Source organism: Nelumbo nucifera, chromosome 4 (assembly GCF_055504915.1).
Source record: "Nelumbo nucifera cultivar China Antique chromosome 4, China Antique-T2T, whole genome shotgun sequence".
Lineage (NCBI taxonomy): Eukaryota > Viridiplantae > Streptophyta > Magnoliopsida > Proteales > Nelumbonaceae > Nelumbo > Nelumbo nucifera.
Genome location: NC_142652.1, coordinates 23111929 through 23131877, shown reverse-complemented (window position 1 = coordinate 23131877; position 19949 = coordinate 23111929). Strand labels below are relative to the sequence as shown.

Genomic DNA, 19949 nt, shown 5'->3' with positions numbered 1-19949 from the left:
AGTGTTTGATTTCATATCCTTTAGAAGTGTACATCATTCTGGTAGCAGATCTGGACAAAATCGACAATATCACATTTTTTTCCTATTTTTCTTAATCTGTATAGTGAATGTTATATTAATAAAAAGAATGAATAGATGGTCATCATTCACAACTAAAATGGGGAAAAATTTGCAAGGGCGACCTACTAAGGGGCTGAGAAAGGGCTGGATAAATATATAATGAATAGAAAATCACCAGTGTTACCTGAGGCAGCTTACCCTCAAAACAACTCTTCGATAAGCTTATTGGCTGACCAATTAGTAGATTGTGAAACCCATCTGAACATGAATTTTGTTCTGAATATGAGAATCTAGCCTATTTAATCTGGTCTCTGAACCTCCATGGCATGAGGGGAGTTTGACATCCAACTAATAATCACCTGGGAATTACTTTCCAGTCAGTTCTCTTTGATTCCAATGTAAATCTGGTCTTAATCCCTTGAAGAAGAGCTAACATAGCTCTAGAGGTATTGTCAGGATCTTTAAGGCATCTGATATCTCTTCTATGCAAGGTTCAAAGTATTGATACGCCCCTGTGTATTGGCAGAGGTGTATTGGTACTAAAAAGCATGTGCATTTTTTTTTTTATTTTTTTTCAAAAATTGGTTTTTGGGGAGGTTTTGTGTATATTTTTTATTAAAAACAGAGGGTTCCCGAAGCAACTGTAAACAAGTGTATCGGGACCCTGTTGTCCAGAAGAGAAGAAGAAAGGAAGAGAGATGAGAGATGAGAGGAGAGATTGAGAGTCCAAAAGAGCTGTTGGTGGCACCAGCTTTTTTATATTTATACTAGGGCGACACAACATAAAATGAAAGATGTGTAAAATACCAAAGTACCACTGCGGTACTAAGCTTAAAAGAATAACAGCCTTTTAACACTCCCCCTCAAGTTCGGACATAGATGTCAATCATGCCCAACTTGTCACATGAATCATAATGTCGCAAGTGATGTAACCCTTTTGTGAAGATGTCTGCAAGTTGGTCTTCAGAACTGACATAGGGAGTACACACTTCCCCTGTGACAACATTTTCTCTGATTAAATGTTTGTCGACTTTGATATGTTTAGTTCTATCATGTAGCACAAGATTCGCAGTGATGTTTATGGTTGCTTTCTTATCATAGTATAGAGTCGTAGGTCCATCAACTGTAAATCTCAACTTACTCAACAAACTTTTTAGCCACATAATTTCATCCACTCCATGAGACATTGCTATATTTAGCTTCAATAGTAGACCTAGCCACTACATTGTGCTTTTTGCTTCTCCAAGTAACTAGGTTCCCTCCCACAAAGGTACAATAGCCGTTGGTCGACTTCCTATCACTCGGGGGTCCTACCCAATCTGCATCGGTATACACTTCAACTTTCAAATGCCTGTGCTTTTGAAACAATAAACCTGCACCTAGAAACTTCTTAAGATATCTAAGAACTCTTTTAGTTGCTTTAAGGTGGGTGGTCTTAGGGGCATGCATGAATTGGCTAAGAACACCCACTACATAAGCAATGTCTGGTCGGGTCATGGAAAGATATAACAACCTTCCCACAAGTCTCTGAATTGTTTCACATCCTTGATGAGTTCACCTTGACAGTCACCTAATTTGTGATTAGGATCAATAGGAGAATCAATAGGCTTCACTCCCAATTTTCTTGTATCTTGGAGTAGATCTAGGACATACTTTCTTTGGGAAATGAAGATACCTTTTTGTGAGCATGCAACTTCAATCCCAAGGAAGTACCTTAAAGGACCTAGATCTTTCACTTCAAACTGGGTAGCAAGAAATCTCTTCAACTCTTGAATTTCATCTTTCCAATCACCATTGATAACTATATCATCAACATATACTATCAGGGCAGTGTTTTAAAAGCGAAAAGCACAAAAAAGGCACAAGGGCCATTTTGCGCCTGAGGTGCAAAGAGCAAGGCAAGGCGTGCACCTTTTTGAGGCAAGGTGCACAATTTAAAAAAAAAGCTAAAAAATAAAAAAATGTCAAAAAATGCCAAAAAATTCTAAAAAATCAAAAAATTATAAAACATAATATTTATAAAAATATAAACTTAAAATTTAAAATAAATGTTTTAGATAACCTAAAATTAAAATACAAAACATAATATGTAAAGCATATTCAAATGAGAGTTTAAAAATGAAATCAAACATATAAAACACTTTCAAGCATATAAAACCCATAATCTCTTTTTTTCTCAATTAAATCAAGTAGCTAATGTGACATATTACATTCCAAAGCTTTGAGAACCCCCTATTTTGTAATGTTGTCCATTCATTCATCATAATAAAATATCTTCTTAAAAGTAATTAAAACCATAAAATCATTATTTTTTGTGTGAAAACTTGGAATTTAAGACCCTAACATGGACTTATTTCGGCTGGCCTCGAGGGGCGTGGCACGGGGTCCGGGCCGGAGCCCCCGGCCCAGCCGCTAGACTCAAAAAAAAAGGAAAAGGCGTCAAATTTTCAAAAGGCGCAGGCCTAGGCTAAGGCACAAGGCGCACTAGGCGTGTGCCTTTTGAATGGGTTGCGCCTAGGGCCTGAGTGAGGCGCCTACCCTAAAATGTGCCTCACCTGTGGGCCAAGGCGTGCCTGAGGCGTGCCTTTTAAATCACTGTATCAGGGCTGCAAAATTTTTTTTTTTTTTTTATAATTATCAGGGCTGCAATTTTTCCTTTCCCTCTTTTCACAAATAATGTGTGATCAGCTTGACATTGTTTGTATCCTCTTTGTTGAGCAGCTACATGAAACCTGCTGAACTAGGCTCTCGGTGATTGTTTATGGCCATATAATGCTTTTTTTACCTGCACACTTTCTGTTCATTTCCTTGAACTCGGAAACCAGGGGGTTGTACCATTTACACTTCCTATTCAAGGTCACCATGTAGAAAGGCATTCTTAATATCTAGTTGATGAAGGTTCCAATCAAGATTAGTAGCTAAAGAGAAAAGGACTCCAAGAGTTCATCTTAGCAACAAGTGCAAAAGTTTTTGCATAATCCACTCCATACACTTGTGTAAACCCTTTTGCCACTAAACGAGCTTTATACCGTTCCACTGTGCCATCAGCCCTATGCTTTATTGTTAAAACCCATTTACATCCAACTAGTTCCTTCCCCTCGGGAAGATCTACCAATTACCATGTGTCATTTTTATGCAAAACAGTAATCTCTTCCTTCATAGCATCTGTCCATTCAAGCACCAACAGAGCTTCTGCCACATTCTTAGGAAAGGGAACATTGTCAATGGAAGAAAGGAAGGCCCGAAAGGAAGGTGAAAAGTTCTCATAGGAAACAAAATGGGAAATGGGATGTTTAATGGTGCAAGACCTATTCATAAAAAAAAAATGGTGCAAGACCTAACACCCTTTTGGTGAGCAATAGGAAGGTCAAGGTCATCAGCAGTAGAGGTATCAATGGCAATAGGGTCGGGAACATCAATGGGAACCAAGGTACCTGGTTGGGTAGGATCCACCCCTGGAGAGTTTGATGGCATTGGTGGTACAATTTTTAGATGCTCCACAACTCTTGAACTTGGCTAGCCTTCATGACATCGAAAGAAAACATGAAAGGGAGGAGGATCAGGAAGAGGAGGGAGCTGAACTGGTTTTTCCTCATTCCTACACTCCCCCTGATGAAAAACAGGGAAGAAAGGCTCATTCTCAAAGGAAGAAACATCCATGGAAACATAGTACCTACGACAGACGAGATCAAAGCACCGGTATCCCTTCTGAGTGATGGAGTACTTCAAGAAGATGCAAGGAATAGCACAAGGGTCTAAATTTCTACGAGTGGGCGCCAGGTTTTGAACAAAACAACGATAACCGAACACACAAGGAGGAATCGAAAGAAGAGGAGCCTTAGGAAAAAGAAGCTGATGTGGGGCTTTGCACTCTAACCAGTGAGAGGGCATACGATTAATGAGATAGGTAGCACAAAGGACAACCTCAAGCCAAAAACGTTTCGGGACATTCATATGAATGAGTAACCCCCGGTCCACTTCAAGAAGGTATAGATTCTTTCTATCAGCAACACCATTTTGTTGTAGTGTTCGAGCACATGAGCTACGGTGAAGTGATCCACGCGAAGCAAAGAACTTCGTGAGATCATTATAAAAATATTCTTTGGCATTATCGGATTGAAAAACTTGGGTTTCAGTTTGAAATTGGGTGAACATTCGGTGGAAATCTTGGGTAATTTTGGTACTTCATCCCTGGTTCGCATGGGATATACCCATGTGTATCTGGAGAAATCATTAATAAAGGTAATACAATACTTGTAGCCACTCTCAGATGATAAAGTAACAGGGCCCCAAACATCAGAATGAACAATGTGGAAAGGAAATTTAGATTTATTATTCTTTGAAGAAAAATGAGTTCTACAATGCTTACTCAATTGACAAGTTTGACATGTAAACTCTGACACTGACACTAACTTAAATAACTCTGGAAACACCCATTTTTAAAGACTCAAAAGACAAATGACCAAGACGATTGTGTCATAAATAGACATGACTCGTACTAGACTGACTCTTAGACTTTGTGACTGTAAGACCAACATGTAGAGTCCATCCACCATACGTCCTCTACCAATCGTCTTCCCCGAGGCCAAATCTTGGATCACATAATAAGAAGGGAAAACGGTCACTGAGCAGTTTAAAGAATTAGTGATACTACTAATAGAGAACAAATTAATAGGGAACTTTGGAACATGTAAAACATTAGTCAGGGTGAGGCCAAAGGGAAGAGAAATGGTTCCTTGACCAGCTATGGTAGAGTATGAACCATTAGCTAGTCTCACCTTGTCTCTTCCAGAGATGAGGTGGTAGGTCTGAAAATAAGTGAACTTACAGTCATGTTTTGACACTCCAGAATCAATTATCCAATGATAGTCAGGGGAATGAGACGATACATGGAAAGTTGTGGCAGAGTTGCCTGATGTAGACGCAAATGAAGTTGAGTAGAAGCATCCATCTGACGAATTGCTCTATCATAGAGTTCTAAATGGTCACGTAATTAATAATACCCTCCCTTGGATCAGAACTAGAGGTTTGTGTCTGAGTCATAGTAGTAGTAGGGGGTTGATTCTCCTGAGTACCCATGTTTGCTATGGTGAACTTTTTTGGACCTTGCTGTCATGACTTATTCAGATATGAACCTTGCTTCTTACTCAATTCCTAATCCCATTTTGGCTTCTCATGAAGTTTACAGCATGTTTCACAGGTGTGTCAGGGTTTCTGGCAATGGGTGCACCATAGTTTGTCTTTGTCCCCTACCCTTTTTTGAAAGTCCTCCTTCTTAAAAGGATTTCCCCCAGCTGTAGTAACATTCCCTTTCGCTGCTAACACAATTGCATCCCTTTCACAACTATTCATTAAATTTCTTCTACTTTCTTTTGATTGTACTAATGTATAAACCTCTTGGATAGATGGAAGATCCTTGCTGCCTAGGATCTGGGCTCTGATGGATTCATACACAGGGTTCAAGCCATTGAGAAATGCAAACACTCTTTGTTGGGAAACAAGTTTCTTGTAGGCTTTTGCATCTTCATCACACTTTCAATCTAACTCTAATAGTGATCTAACTCCTTCCAGACGGAGGTCAAGTCTGAATAGTACACAAAAAGATTCCTCTCCCCCTGTTTACAAGTGGATGATTCCCCCTGTAACTGATAGATTTTTGCATAGTGACGCAGTTCAGAATAGGTCGACTTTGCATGTTCCCAAATCTCATAAGCCGTTTCAGCCCACATAAAGTTCTTTCTCACCTAAGGTTGCATAGACACTAAAAGCCAGGACATGACCATGCTGTTTTCCTGGTTCCATCTGTCATACTCAGCACTCCTAGAATTAGGTTCTTTAATTCTCCCATTTACCCTATCTTTCCCCTTGCAGTAATGTATAACTTGATCCCCCTCGACCATTCTAAATAATTTAAGCCATTCAGGGGTATGACAGCCATAGGGAAACCCCCATTCATTCCATTCTGCATTGAGAAGACACCAGATGTGGCAGAATCTTCACCACTCATAATTACTGCTTCAGGTTTCCAAGTGAGCACAAAAACCTTAAAAAAAAGAGCAGCCTAACACCACCACCCCCCCCCAAAAAAAAAAAAAAAAATTCCTTGCACCAGGAGACTAGAGCCAACCACTCCCCTCCTTTTCTTTTTAAAGCTCAGTATACAGGGCCTCTCCTGACCTACAAATCAAATAGGGCTTCTGTTGCAGCATATACAGGTCATCCCCTGACCTACAAATCCATCAGAAGGCTGCTGTCGCAGCATATAAAGGTCATCACCAACCTACATTCCATCATAGGGATCAGCCGGTCCCACAAAAAAGGAAAGAAAGAGGTGCTGATCACCTCACATCAACCAACTGAACCTATTACAGGTTCTGTCCTGGCACACAACCTGAAAAAATAAAAAAGGAGGAAGGGAGAGAGGGTACTTCAGTCCGGTGCAGAAAAAAATTCTAGATCTTCAATAAACCACACTGTAGCTGGCGAAGGGAGAAGACAAGATGTTTGCTCGATCTTTCCTTTCAGATCTGACAGTCCCGCTCTGATACCATGTTGTCTAGAAGAGAAGAAGAAGAAAGGAAGAGAGATTGAAAGTCCAAAAGAGCTGCTGGCGGTGCCCGCTTTTTTATATTTTTACTAGGGTGACACAACATAAAATAAAAGATGTGGAAAATACCAAAGTACCCCTGTTGTACTAAACTTAAAGAATAACAGCCTTTTAACAGACCCCAAGATACGTATTGAAATTATGATCCTTGTTTCTATGCTATTAGTAAAACAAAGACAGATACTTGGAAGCCTTGGGTTCCTGATGTTGGATGGGCTAAGGGCCCTATAGATTTCAGATCTGTTGGTGGGTTTTGTGGGGTGATGGAGACGTTTGGGGTTATTAAGAATTAGGAATAGGGATGGAAAAGCAAGTAGTCAACATGCTGTGCACCAAAGGATGGGCGAGAATTTAGGAAGAGAAAGAACTCGTGCTGTTAAGGTAAACCGCAAAAGAACAGATCACTAAGAAGAAGAAATAGGTCAAAAAAGCTAAATTTCTGACAACAACAAGAATTCACTAAACCAAAATTTATTTTGTTAAGTCAACAGTTTCTTAATTGCATTTACAATGGTTCTATTTGTAGACTCAAAATATGGATTCAGATGTCTCTTTATAGTCTCTGATTTGGTTTAGGAAATTGAACTGAATTGTTTTCAGATACTTCAGAACTTAATACAAATCCATAACTAACTCGTAAAGACACTTAAATATGGGTTCGCTCTTAAAACAATTCTAATAACACTCTTCTATCCTTCTCAAACTAATTTAAAGACACCAGAAATTAATAAAAATGGTAAATCACGAGTTTAATATAAACAATACTTATGAGGGGTGTTTGATGTTGTCCTGTTGGGGTGTTTTGCTACACCCCTGCAGTCCCTGTTGTATTAAATCTCTTTGTTGCGATAAAATTTAGGTGCTGTTTGGATTGAATTTGTGCTTTGTACTTTGGAAGGTATGAATGTACAAAGCACGAATTCTGTTTCTACATTTGTACTTTGCTGAAATGCAGTTGGTAAAAACTTTTCAAAAACATACTTTTTTAAGTAAAACATAGCATTTAGATACAACAAAATTATGCACACATGTGAAAGCCACATGGCATCCATATATTGCCTCATGTTGTATCCAAATGCAATTTTGCACATGCTTATCATTGTATATTTAAATGTCACGTGCCATCCATATATGATGCTGCATGGCACATATGTGTTGTTGAATACATTCAAATGCTAGGTATCATCCATATATACTGCCGCATAATACATCTATGTCATTGATGATGCCACATGACACATGCATCACTGAATACATTCAAATGTTACATGCATCACTGATGATAACTTTCGCTGGGCATCAAGTGGCTTGGGAAAACATTTGTTGACGTTTAGTTCTTTCAAGTCTCGACCATAGATCATCTTTCTAAAGAGAGGACTGAGGAAAGTTTTCACTATTTTCAGAAAAAAAGTATGCCAATTGTCCAAGGACATTGCAATGACAAAGATGTACTGAAGCAGGCCTGTCAACGGTGCAATACTTGATTGGTTATGCCAAAAACTAATTTGAAATTAGTTGTTCTAATAAAATCAAACTTTCTACTGTTGTATGCATGCTATGTTTGACTTTGCGGTTATTTACGGTCTGTCTATACATCAGATAGTTATCTATTTATTTGAACAATTTTTGTTGAATTTGACACTTTGGCTGGATTATCCATTTTCCAGATGGTATCAAACATCTGGCGGAGGAGGTGAGAGAGAGTATGCGAGGAACATTAGGTGCTGAGAACTTTGTGCATGTCTACAATCAGATCAGAAAGAACCTCAAGGAAAAGAGGGATAAGAGGAAGCAGGAAGAGAAGCTCATGGCTGTAATCAATCCTGTACGCAACGCCAAGAGAAAGCTACGACTTGCAGCCAAACACCGTGCTCACAAGAAGAGGAAGATTATGACAATGAAGATGGGTAGATGGAGAAGTTAGGAGGTTTCTTGTACCTAGTTCTGAAATCCGTATAGAGTGTAAAGTACTGGCCATTCGAGTGAATTGCACCAGCAAGGGGTTTTCAGGTAGTGTTTGCATCATCGCATACAAATGTAAGTGGGCAATGGATCCGCTGTTTGGGGGAGAGAGAGAGAGAGGGGGGGGAGGGGGGGGGGGGTATGAGTTCCCTCTAAGAATGGCCCTAGCGGATGAACATTTACTAATATGTAATAGTTCTTTCTTTATTATTTTACATCTTTGTATTTATTCTCTTCCGCCTTTGTGTAATATAATTTTTCGCTGTTTCAACTTATGAGCCCAGTAACGTCAAATACGCTATTGATAATTGGGTATGACGTATGAGGACCTCAAACTTGTGTGGAATGGCAATTCATTTTCTGTTTTGATCTGATTCCTTGCAAAAATTAAGAGGGATCAGTGCTCTAAGTGGTGTATGGCTATGCATTATTGAGGGTTGCCGACCCGTGAGAAGAAAAGAACTTTGTTAAAGATATCTTTTCTTTTTGTTTTTCTTTTTTATTTGATGAATATGGCGTTTGGTTTTCGTTTTTTTTTTTTAAAGCATTGATGTTTCTTTGTCATTGTTGAGAGAACGTTTATGTATGGTTCTGTTTGATTGCACTGCCATTTTTTCTGAGATGGGCTGTTTTGTTTTTTTTTTTTTTTGAGAAATTGACAACTTTTTTTTCTGTTTTTTAAGAAAATGACTAACCAAACGGCATATGCCAATGTGTTTTTTCTGTTTTTTCAAAAATCTGATGTACATGTTCTACCTGTTGGTCAGGCTCTGCCAATGGTTTAATGTATCGATACATATTGGCCCATATTTGCTGTCTTGCTGATGTGTATCAGGTTTTCAGGTTACCGACAAGGTTCAAAGTGTAAGTATTGGTTGGGAGCGTATTGTTGAATGTTTTAAATGTTAAAAGATAATGAGACAAACTGCTGAGCCAGAAAGCAAGAAGTGTATTGAAACTCTTATATGCGGTTTTTGCATATCAAGAGTGTATTGGCATGTGGCATTGGTGGAATGGTAGAAACTCGTGCTGTTCCACCCATATACGTTATTCATCAACTGGTAAGTTGTAACATGTTCCATTTCAGCCGGTTGTTATAATCCATGGGCTCAAAGTTTTAACCTTAGATACTTTGTTTCATATATGCCTGTTTAATTAATTTATGAATATTAACAAGAATTATACTAGTTTCTCAAGTGTGCTCTCTTAATTCACACCAAGGCCCCGTTTGTTTTTTAGTAAGCTACTTATCTGGGTAAATGCATTATTTACCCAGTTTAGTGTTTCCCAGGAAAGATTTACCTGGGTAAGTACATTTATTCATGTTTTTTTATTTTTCATTCAAACAAGGCAATGACCATTTTAGCCATAAAAATCCATATTGACAACTTTCTCCCAAGGTGGGAAAGTTATTTACCCACCTAGGAGATGGGTATCATACCCAGGAAAATAAACTTTCCCTGGTCCCCACACAAATCTGAAAAAAGAACATGAGAATCTTGGTCAATGGGAATCAAAATCCCATTGATCAACATTCCCCCTCTTCAAAATCCAGAAAAAAAGAACGCCCCCTAAGTGAATGCTGCATTTGTTTGTGGTGCAAATGCTGGATTTATAACATAGATGTATTTTGGTTTAGTTTTACAAGCATTTGGGAAGCATAATTTTGTGTACTGATAATGACAGTGCACAACTTCCAAGACGTGTTTGTATTCAAAATGAGAACAAAGTTTGTATCTAAAAAATTGATGCACACTTTGCACTCATAGTTGGTCAATATTAAAAAGGTGGATTTCAGTCGGAATCTTGTTTGTATTCATTACATCTGGAAATGATGTAAGATTTCAATCTTGGATTACAAGATTTATTAGTGTAAAATTAGATAAATTTTGAATAGTAGATAATTGTTTTTTGCACTGGAAACAAACGCAGGCAAACTATCAAAACATGTGTTTTTTATGTGTATGAAAAAATTTATATAATAACAAAAGATCTTTGACCAATCAAAACACTCCTTGAATTTTGATTAATATTAACTAGTTCGACGCTGTGTATATATGTCTTATTTATAGTAATTTGAATTTCATATTTAGTGTTACGTTATTGTATTTTGGGATGTGCTTGAGTTTTTCTTGTATTCAAAGCAGGTTTTGATATTTTTTATTGCCTTTCTAATATATTTTGCATTTCAAATTATTGGAAATGCAGTATATTAGAAAGGTAATTTTATTATTTGCAATGGGATGTGTTAAAAAAATACAAACAAATCTCCAAAATAAATATCACTAAAATCTAATTCCTAGAGCTTTAGAATATTCATGCATGCCGCAGGAAACCAATGTCATTCATATTAACATATAAAAATATAATTTTTAATAATCATTTTTTTTTATTTTTTTTCATTGATGGATACGTACTAGGAAGTAGGAAGAGAAGATGTCTCAAGGTTAAAATTTAGAACTCATATGGTTAGAATAAATAGTAAACACCTACGTTCAAATCGTCTTAATGCATGTAGTTTTTCGTACCTAGAATTAATGGGCAATAAACTATAGGGTTATTAGAGGCTGTGTGAAAATAGGACTTAATTTATGGAATTTAACGTCTAACAAATTTGAATTTGAATCAGGTTTGCAGCAAGGTAGGTGGTATGGTATATTGGTATGATTGGCTGAAAAAAAATATCAATCTAACTGAGATTTAGGCTAAATTTCAGAGTGCTTCAAAATAAACGCTTATTTGAATTAAGCACTTATTTTAGGTCAGGAAACACTGATAATTATTTATTGATTTGTGTTCGAGCAATAAGCCCAAATGAATGCTTATCCTTGAGAATAGGCATGGGTTTATTTTTAAGTGCTTATTTTCCCTCTGACCTGCCTTTTATTTTAAAAATATCTATACTATTCTATTTGAAACAATTGTTTTTTTTCACCAAAATGTTCATAAGCATTTATTTTTAGGTTATGTTTGATGATTTAGTGGTTTGAGAAATAAGCATTAAGTAATTTTTTGAACAACCACTTAAAGCTGAATTTGACATTCCTTATTTTAAAGAATTATCTATTTTTTACTGTTAAAAACTAAGTGTTCACAGGGGCATTTTAACTAAGGAAGATAAGTCCTTATAATAAGAATGCCAAATGCAGCCTTAATCACTTGTTTTTCAAATAAGCCCATACTTACCTTAGATTTTTTTAAGCAAAAACTTGGCCTTAGATTGGGTAGACTGGTCAACTTACACCCATAATGAAACAATGTCAATTGGTTAGGTTGGATTAAAATATCCAACTCGATTAGGAACATAATCAGGAACATTCAATCTTGGTCATGGATACATTTTTTGTAGAAATTCGGTAGGTTGGTCATCCGGATAGAGCGAACACGACCTTTCATCTAGGAATTATTCTTTTTTTTTATTTGTTTGGGTGTTCAAGAATCAAAACCTTTCCCTGGAATATCGAGAAATTAGTTTTTTGGTTGATCAGTTTCATCTTTAATTCTTATTAACTTCTAGAAAACGGGGGTGGGGGTGGGGCGATTCAGTCAGGTGGATGATCAACTAATCAATTTCGCTTCAGGCTAGTTAAGAAATGTCCGAATTGAGTTGAGTTGAATACCATGGGAGAAATAAATCCCTTCTCCCCATCTGAAACAGTGAATAGAATAATGATCAATAATGGCTTCGGTAGTACATGAAATGCTCTTCTTTATAACAAAAGCTTCTTATTTATTTATTTATTTAGGCAAAACTACAAGTTGGATCGAGCTTATGTGTTAATAAATCTGCAATTTTTCCTTACTTCCCCTGTAACGAAGCTGTCAGGATCGGTGATATTTCCCATCTTCACCATAGAATCTGAGAACTGCTGGAAGAAAGCAATTGGGTCGAAGGCATATTTCTTAACAAGCTCCTTGGTCTCAAGTGCCAGCTTGCTGGAGTACATCTCCTGGTCCGAGTTCAGTAGTCCCTCCCCTCGCAGCAGTATCTGATAGAAAGAATTGTCGAAAAGGTTGGGTGAGAAATAATCCATCGCAGTCGTATTGTCATCTCCTCCAATGGGTGGGCAACCAGATTTCAGGTTGCTGAGATATATCTCTGTGAGCGGATTCTTGTGTGCAGTTTCCTGGAAGTCTCCATAAATCCTCTCTCGGAAGTTCACGCAGCGGGCCATGCCAATGGTGTGTGCACCTGCAATTATATTCCACGACCACCATTAATTTATTATTAGCCCATTTTAATTCCTAGCTTGTAAATTATATAAAAATATACCCTCGGGCTGTAAAGAGATACATATATACCTGCAAGAGCTACCATATCTGTGACTGAGAGACCTTGATAAAGGAACTTTGATATGAGAGTGAGAAGACCCTGATCAGGAGTAGGCAGATTCGTGGTTGCTAGGCTGAAGCTTGCAGTCCTGGAATCCTTTCTACCCAGAGGAACATGCCAGTAAGGCCCGCCCACCTAAAAGAGCAGTGCAACAATTAATTAATCCTTGATTTCTATATATGTAGTAAGACATCAGCATCTGGACCTAAGACAAACATTAGTGGTACACTGCTACGTAGTAGTCCTTAGTTTTACCAGAATGACTGCATCCCTTGCTGCAATGGTGAGCATATCTGCACAGGATACGATTCCGGGGCACTCAGATTCGAGCTTGTTCTTGATCCCGTCAATGATCCTGAAACCTCTCAGGGAGCGGATATTAGTGGGTGCTTTCTTCTCTCCTCTGAGGGTGATTGTGTCATCAAGCAAAACTGACCCGTCACATCCCTGTGTCACACAGAGATTTTGTTAACAGTACGTCTGAAAATCTCAACTAATTAAAAAGATAAGTCACAGGGCTAGAGTGAACATAATGAGGAAACAGATGAAGGGGAACCCACCGGCCAGCCATAGGCATAGAATACGTACTAACCTGGACAAAGCAGTCATGAAAATGGAGGCGGAGTATGGACGCTGCATTGCGTGGATCAGACAGCACTGCACATTCCATCTCTTTCCTTACAATCTCCAGCACATTCGGGCACGTAGATGAATAATAATCCAGTGTTAAAGGAGGGTCTGTCGCATGCAAATTAATAGCATAGACGCTTAAGATGGAGAAGAAGATAAAGGCTGAATGTTGCAGGAATGGAGTTGGAGGTTTTGCATACTGAGAAAGTGCCATAGCTCTCTCTCTCTCTCTCTCTCTCTTCCGCGTTTCTGTGAATCCAGAAGTAGAGATTATTGGGAGGCCAGGTTGGATTAGACTAGTTGCTGTTTTATAAGGTAGACTAGAAGCTTGTAGAAGTCAAGAGAGGATGAACTAATATTGATTTGGTTGGTGTACGAGACACCATGTTTATTTCTCTGTGAACGTAAACAGCTACGTTAGCTGTACTCGGTTTCATTGGTTGGTCACTTCCCATGCTTCTTTACGTAAAAAAGACAGTACCGATCGAGAGACATGCATGCATCATATATCTTGTCTGTGACCCAACGGGCTAGTCTGGACTTTTGGGCGGCCCAAAACTGGAATTGAATTTTTATAGGTATGCAGTGTAATTCAGAAATCTGCAATGGGCCTGTCCGTATTTTTTCATACTTTTTTTTCTTTTAATTATTAGTTCTTTTCTTTTCTTCTTCCTTCTTTGGAAAAGTTGCATGAGAATACACATATATAGGACATAGGTCAACTTCAAATTATCCAATCCATGGAGACTTGAGTGGGAGTCATTGGTGGAACGGTCCACCTGCTATGTTTGTGCTCTAGGCTTGTAGACCATTGTTATTCATCTATAATACATAGTTACATACATATAAAATTTAGGCCATTTCTTTTCTGTCCTACATACTCCTTTACAAGCAAAAAACTTACCTATGGAGCAAACTCACAGGAGCTTGAAAATTAGGGTTCATCTCAGCTCTCCAGCAAAGAAAACCATGAAAACTTGACCAACTAACAACAACTTTGTCATCTAAGCTGTCCATGATTTGAGGGAGGACTCTTATGGCAGCACTGTTCATGTTTTCTTCAGGATTCGTTTTGGTTTACATGTGGTTTGGAATTGCCCAGTCTGGACTATACCATACGTTAGCTGAATGGTTTGGAATTGCCAGTTTGCTACATCGCCCTTCTATATGACAATTTTTATATTAGGAGGTTAAAATGTAGATTACTCGATCTAGCTCTAAGTTGGAAGAAATTAACACTAAGGATGAAGAGGAGTTGTATTAATCAGCTGGCTCTGTCTGCACAGACTCACTCCCATCAAGTGTTCTGTTTCGTGTATTCTAATGGTTTTGAGGTTGACTCTTGAGTCTGGGCGGGGTTAAATGAATTCAACATGTGGAATATTTAACCACCTAATAGAGTCAAGTTAATGTCTTCCTGAACCACCATGATTCATTCATGGGGTCAGGGCTGGTGATATGATATAGTTGAGATCCAAGTCCAATGGATCAAACTTCAGAGATTCACGGGAAGGGCCGGGTGGAGGAGACGCGGTAGGCAGATCCCTAGCAATATAATATTAAGTTAAAAATCTTATCTCATTAAACAATGCAACCTTCCTACTATCAAGGGGTATGCAAATCTGAATCGGATACAAATTTTGCATCCATCTGCTATGATTTGCACTTTTTTGTCTTGCTTGCATCCATATTAGTAGTGCAAATTTTACATATGAAAAAAGCGATGCAAGATTGGCACCACTTCCTCCTACCTTAATTCTCTCTGGTATGAAGTGGGGAAATCAATTTGCTTCCCTACCTTCCGCTCCCCAAATATAACCTTGCTTTGGCTTCATTACGCATCCTTTTACTTCAACAAACAAAACAAAGTCAAATATGAAGAAGCAAAAGCAAACCAGGATTTACACTCAGCCATCCATTTGTACTCCTATGCATTTACGCTAGCACAAATGAAATTCTCACTGCAACCAAACGTAGCCTAAAGGCATATTTGAGTCACTTGTTTTAAGTGAAAGAATATGTATTTATTTGGTAATAACTTGGAGGGAATACGCCCTTGAACGGGGTAATCAAAACCGCTGATTAATTTGTCAACAACTCATTTCTTCTAAGTCAGTAATCGTTATTTTTCCTTTTGACAGAGGATGTTGTGCCTCTTTCGAATTCTAGGGACAGTTAATTAGCACCATTGTTGAATCAGTCTGTCAACCTTGAAGACCATTTCCTGATCTCAGAACACGTCTCTTCTCGTTAAATAAACATTTGAAACATTAATACTAAGACACCGCCAGGGGTTGAATTAGTGCATTATTGGAGAGGATATTGGACTAAGCTATTTTTCTGGGGACATGGTCTAACGATGATATCACGTATGTCTAAATTCTGAAACATTAATTATTCCTTCCTTTCCTACAAACGATAATCCATTATTCTGAAGGATAAGAATTGAATGAAGTTTAATTAATTTTTTTTTTTAATTTCCTTGGCCTAATCTCCGGAGGGTAGAACATGTTCCATATTGATCTGATCAGACTTGATCAAACCCCAGATAATTGCTTTCAATGTTTCATATATATAAAATGATCTGACTACGTCCACCTTGGAAAGCAAAAGTAGACCAAGCAAATGGGAGAGTTGCATTGTTTGGAGAATCGGTAATTAATTCAAATATACAACAGATGTTTCATAATTTTATATTTCTCAGTTGGGTCATAACATACTAGACCATTTCAACAAATTCTACCTATAAATGAAACGGTCGCTATGCTAGAGTTCTCACCCTTGAAGCATCGACCAGAGATACTAGATCTTAATATCCTATCTTCTATCAAAACTCAAAAGCAATTTTAGTGAAAGAATCGTCATGGCTGCAGCTCAAGTTCTTGCTGTTTCTATCCTATTGGCCTTAGCTTCCTCCCTGGCTTTCGCTTCTGATCCAAGTCCCCTCCAAGACTTCTGTGTTGCCATTAAGGATCCCAAGGCCGCAGGTACTTGTTCTCTCCACTTTTCAATTCTGCACTCTAAACAAGATTAATGTTTCTAATTATATCTAAGTTGCTTCTTAAATTTTACCAATGACTACGCATTTAATTTCTTATACTGAACCTGATCAACGTCAACATCATCAGACCTTACAGTTCACGACATAGAACTTAGTTTTGCAAACCTATGAAAGGCCTAGCTTCTAGCTTCATAGTATTTAATATTTCTTGATAATATCCTTCTGTTTTAAATTTAATGATATTCACTGCTTAAGTAGTATATATCTGGTTGATTGTGGACTGAATTTTGCTAAATCAAATAACATTTTTTTTTTGTAGTGTTGGTAAATGGGAAGTTCTGCAAAAACCCAAAACTTGCAAAAGCAAAAGATTTCTTCTTTTCTGGTCTTCACAAGCCTGGAAACACATCCAACCCAGTGGGCTCCAAAGTAACTGCAGTGAACGTAGAGCAAATTCCTGGGCTGAATACTCTTGGAATCTCCTTGGCTCGCATTGACTTTGCTCCCTATGGTCTCAATCCTCCCCACACGCACCCACGCGCCACCGAGATCCTGGTGGTGTTGGAGGGAACTCTCTACGTCGGCTTTGCCACCTCCAACCCTGACAACCGCTTAATCACCAAAACCCTTAACAAGGGAGATGTGTTTGTGTTCCCCGTCGGCCTCATTCACTTTCAGTTCAATACCGGAGAAACCAATGCTGTGGCTCTAGCTGGCCTGAGTAGTCAGAACCCTGGTGTTATCACCATTGCTAATGCTGTGTTTGGATCAAAGCCCCCCATCAGGGATGATGTTCTCGCCAGGGCATTCCGAGTTGACACCAAGCTTATTGATAATCTTCAAGCTCAGTTTTGGATGGACAACAACTAGAAAGGGCATTACGTATTACTAGTCCTAGTCCAAACTCATAAATTGATTGTTTTAATTTTCACTGATTCTAATTATTCCCAATAAGAAATTATTTTATTGTAAACCAATAAGAAATTGTTTGATTGTGTCTGTGATACATGATTAATTTCTGAAATGATAGTAAAATAACTTGTAAAATGTTTAGTTGTTTACAATATAATAGTAGAATAATTAAGGCCCTGTTTGCTTTTTGGTAATTAATTATTTACTTAAGTAAATGTATTTATCCAGATAAGTGGTTCATAGTAAGACATTTTCATTTACTCATATTCTTTTATTTTCATTTTTAACCATAAAAATCCACTAAGTGGGAAAGTTACTTAACCCACCTAATTACTAAAGCACCAGCTCTAAAATGCAATAAAGTGCAAATTCACTGCTATCTGACAGATAGTTTAGATTTGGGATAACATCACGAGACAGAGATTAGTGGGTCCATCCATTTACTAAGCTTTCCTAGCTACTTAATGACTAGAGCCCATTTGATAATGGCTAAAGTAGCTGAACTGACTTATTGCTTTATTTTCGGTGGAAAAATTTATCATGTAATAAAATATTTGAAGGTATAGATTAGACGTACGAGTCCGGATCTCCTACCCACAAGAACCTTGTCTGCGTCTACTCATATAACATCGCAGCCACATATAGAAAACATCTCATCCTCCTACATAATATTATGCACGGAGAGATGTTCCCAATACATGAGGAAAGGAATGTAAAGATTCATTTTAGCTGCAGACAAAAGTTGGAGTTAGTCATTTGTGGAGGCTCACCAAACAACCCAACTAGCATACCAACTCCAACTTGATTATGTTTTTTGACTAATATAATAGGAAATCCGGGCTATAGGTTGGCCATGTGCCTGCAACCCATATATACAGCCCTACCCTCAACATGTAATTGGAACTTTCTGCTCTTTAATTTTTCATTTTGTTTTTAAGTTAAAACCTATTCATAAAAATATTTTATGTGGGGGATTCCTTTCGAACCTCAAACCAATTTATCAAGTGGAAGTTTCTTTGAATAATTTTGGATAAAGCCAAAATACTTCTAAGGTCCAATATGATCTTTAAAAGCTCAAATCTAAATTCTATTCAACTGCAACCTAATTGTTAGAAACTTCTTGATAACTTTTCCTCTACTTTCTGTTTCTTTCTTTATATTCGAGAGGAGATCACATCTCCGCCCCACAGTACATTCAATTCCCGCCATGTATTGAGAGCATCTCCCGATGATGAAATATGCTGTGAGGCATTGTGGGGCGGAGAGGTGAACTCACTTGAGAGTCCACTTAATCATTGGAATTCGAATTTACTTCTCACATAGCGCTCTTCACACTATCCTCACGGAAGGTTGCAGTCATGCATGCATTAGGATAATCTCCCCATGAATAGCAACATACAAGTAAGGGAGATATTCTTAATTGTATAACTGTATTAATGCTGTGAGGATGGTATGAGGAGCATTCTTTGAGGAGCAAATTCGAATTCTGGCCATTTGTATTGGAACTTTTCTCTCTATTTATAAAAATAAAAATAGGTGATATGATCCCTGATGATACTAAAGGTTGAAAGCATCATATCAGTCATACTCTTAGGCTATGTTTGGTTTTTACCAGGTTTCCTTTAACTTTTCTTTCAAACCAAAACAGCCTCAAGGATCAAAACTTTCAACCAGACTGTTGTAGACCAATGAAGATGCACGACCCAATTGAAAATTGATCACATGGTAGCTACGAAAGGTCTAGAAACTCTTTAATGAATATCCCACATAAAAGTAGAGGTTGATTTTCACCAAGGTAGGGGTGCAATTTGAGTTTGGTTGAGAATATGTTGAATTAGGGTTAAAAAATATGTACCTGGTTTGACTTCGGATTGGTTTAGGGTTAAGGCCTTCGGCTAAGGGTGTCAATGGACTGGTTTTGGATTGGACGGATCCAATCCAAAATTAATTTGGATGGAACCAACAAGACATATTGGATTAGACCAATCCAATTCAAAATATTTATTAGATTGGATTGGACCTGATCTATCCATAAAAAAATTATATTGGGTTGGATTGGATGAAGCCAATATAATATCTGATCCATTGATATAAGATAAGAATATAAGTGTTAATGGACTGGGTTTGGATTGAAACCAATATAAATTAAAACAAATTTGAACAGATTGGATGATTCAAACATTAAATTAGATCGGTTTAAAATATTCATTGAATTGAACCTGGTCCATTTGTAATGGACTCACATTCAGATTGGACCAAACCCGTTTCAATTGACACCCCTGCCTCCGGCAACACAAACAAAGGAAACCCCTCATCAAATTGAGGGGTATCATGGGCCAGGCCGAGCCCAGCCTACCCAGGAGTGCTTTTGGGCCCATATCAAAATACGGTATATTTATAATATTTAATATAATAACATGATAAGTAAAAAATTTTGCGTTATA

General features: G+C 37.8%; 3 protein-coding genes across 3 annotated transcripts in view; 2 read left to right on the top strand and 1 right to left on the bottom strand.

Moving 5' to 3' along the window:
- LOC104597815 (ARM repeat superfamily protein) overlaps positions 1-8733 on the top strand; it is an 82527-nt gene extending 73794 nt beyond the window's left edge. Inside the window, exon 31 of the mRNA XM_010259540.3 lies at positions 8335-8733. Within this exon, the coding sequence (XP_010257842.1) occupies positions 8335-8591 (257 nt within the window). The 3' untranslated portion in view covers positions 8592-8733. The remainder of the gene's footprint in view (positions 1-8334) is intronic.
- A 3587-nt stretch (positions 8734-12320) lies between these two features.
- LOC104597816 (peroxidase 11-like) lies at positions 12321-13864 on the bottom strand. Its single transcript, XM_010259541.3, has 4 exons — positions 13555-13864; positions 13218-13409; positions 12932-13097; positions 12321-12821 (listed from the first exon to the last, which is right to left on the bottom strand). Exons 1-4 carry the CDS (start codon positions 13804-13806, stop codon positions 12400-12402), a joined length of 1032 nt encoding a protein of 343 aa, XP_010257843.1. The 5' UTR covers positions 13807-13864; the 3' UTR covers positions 12321-12399.
- A 2517-nt stretch (positions 13865-16381) lies between these two features.
- LOC104597817 (putative germin-like protein 2-1) lies at positions 16382-17695 on the top strand. Its single transcript, XM_010259542.2, has 2 exons — positions 16382-16579; positions 16913-17695. Exons 1-2 carry the CDS (start codon positions 16456-16458, stop codon positions 17461-17463), a joined length of 675 nt encoding a protein of 224 aa, XP_010257844.1. The 5' UTR covers positions 16382-16455; the 3' UTR covers positions 17464-17695.
- The last annotated feature ends 2254 nt before the right edge of the window (positions 17696-19949 follow it).

Bases quoted from the DNA above. Each gene is read 5' to 3' on its own strand.
- LOC104597816 (XM_010259541.3), bottom strand. From the start codon at position 13,806: ATGGCACTTTCTCAGTATGCAAAACCTCCAACTCCATTCCTGCAACAT. The intron at 13,410-13,554 runs GTTAGTACGTAT...TGTGTGACACAG, and splicing joins TTCATGACTGCTTTGTCCAG to GGATGTGACGGGTCAGTTTT. The intron at 13,098-13,217 runs GTAAAACTAAGG...CTGCTCTTTTAG, and splicing joins CAAGGGATGCAGTCATTCTG to GTGGGCGGGCCTTACTGGCA.
- LOC104597817 (XM_010259542.2), top strand. From the start codon at position 16,456: ATGGCTGCAGCTCAAGTTCTTGCTGTTTCTATCCTATTGGCCTTAGCT. The intron at 16,580-16,912 runs GTACTTGTTCTC...TTTTTTTTGTAG, and splicing joins TAAGGATCCCAAGGCCGCAG to TGTTGGTAAATGGGAAGTTC.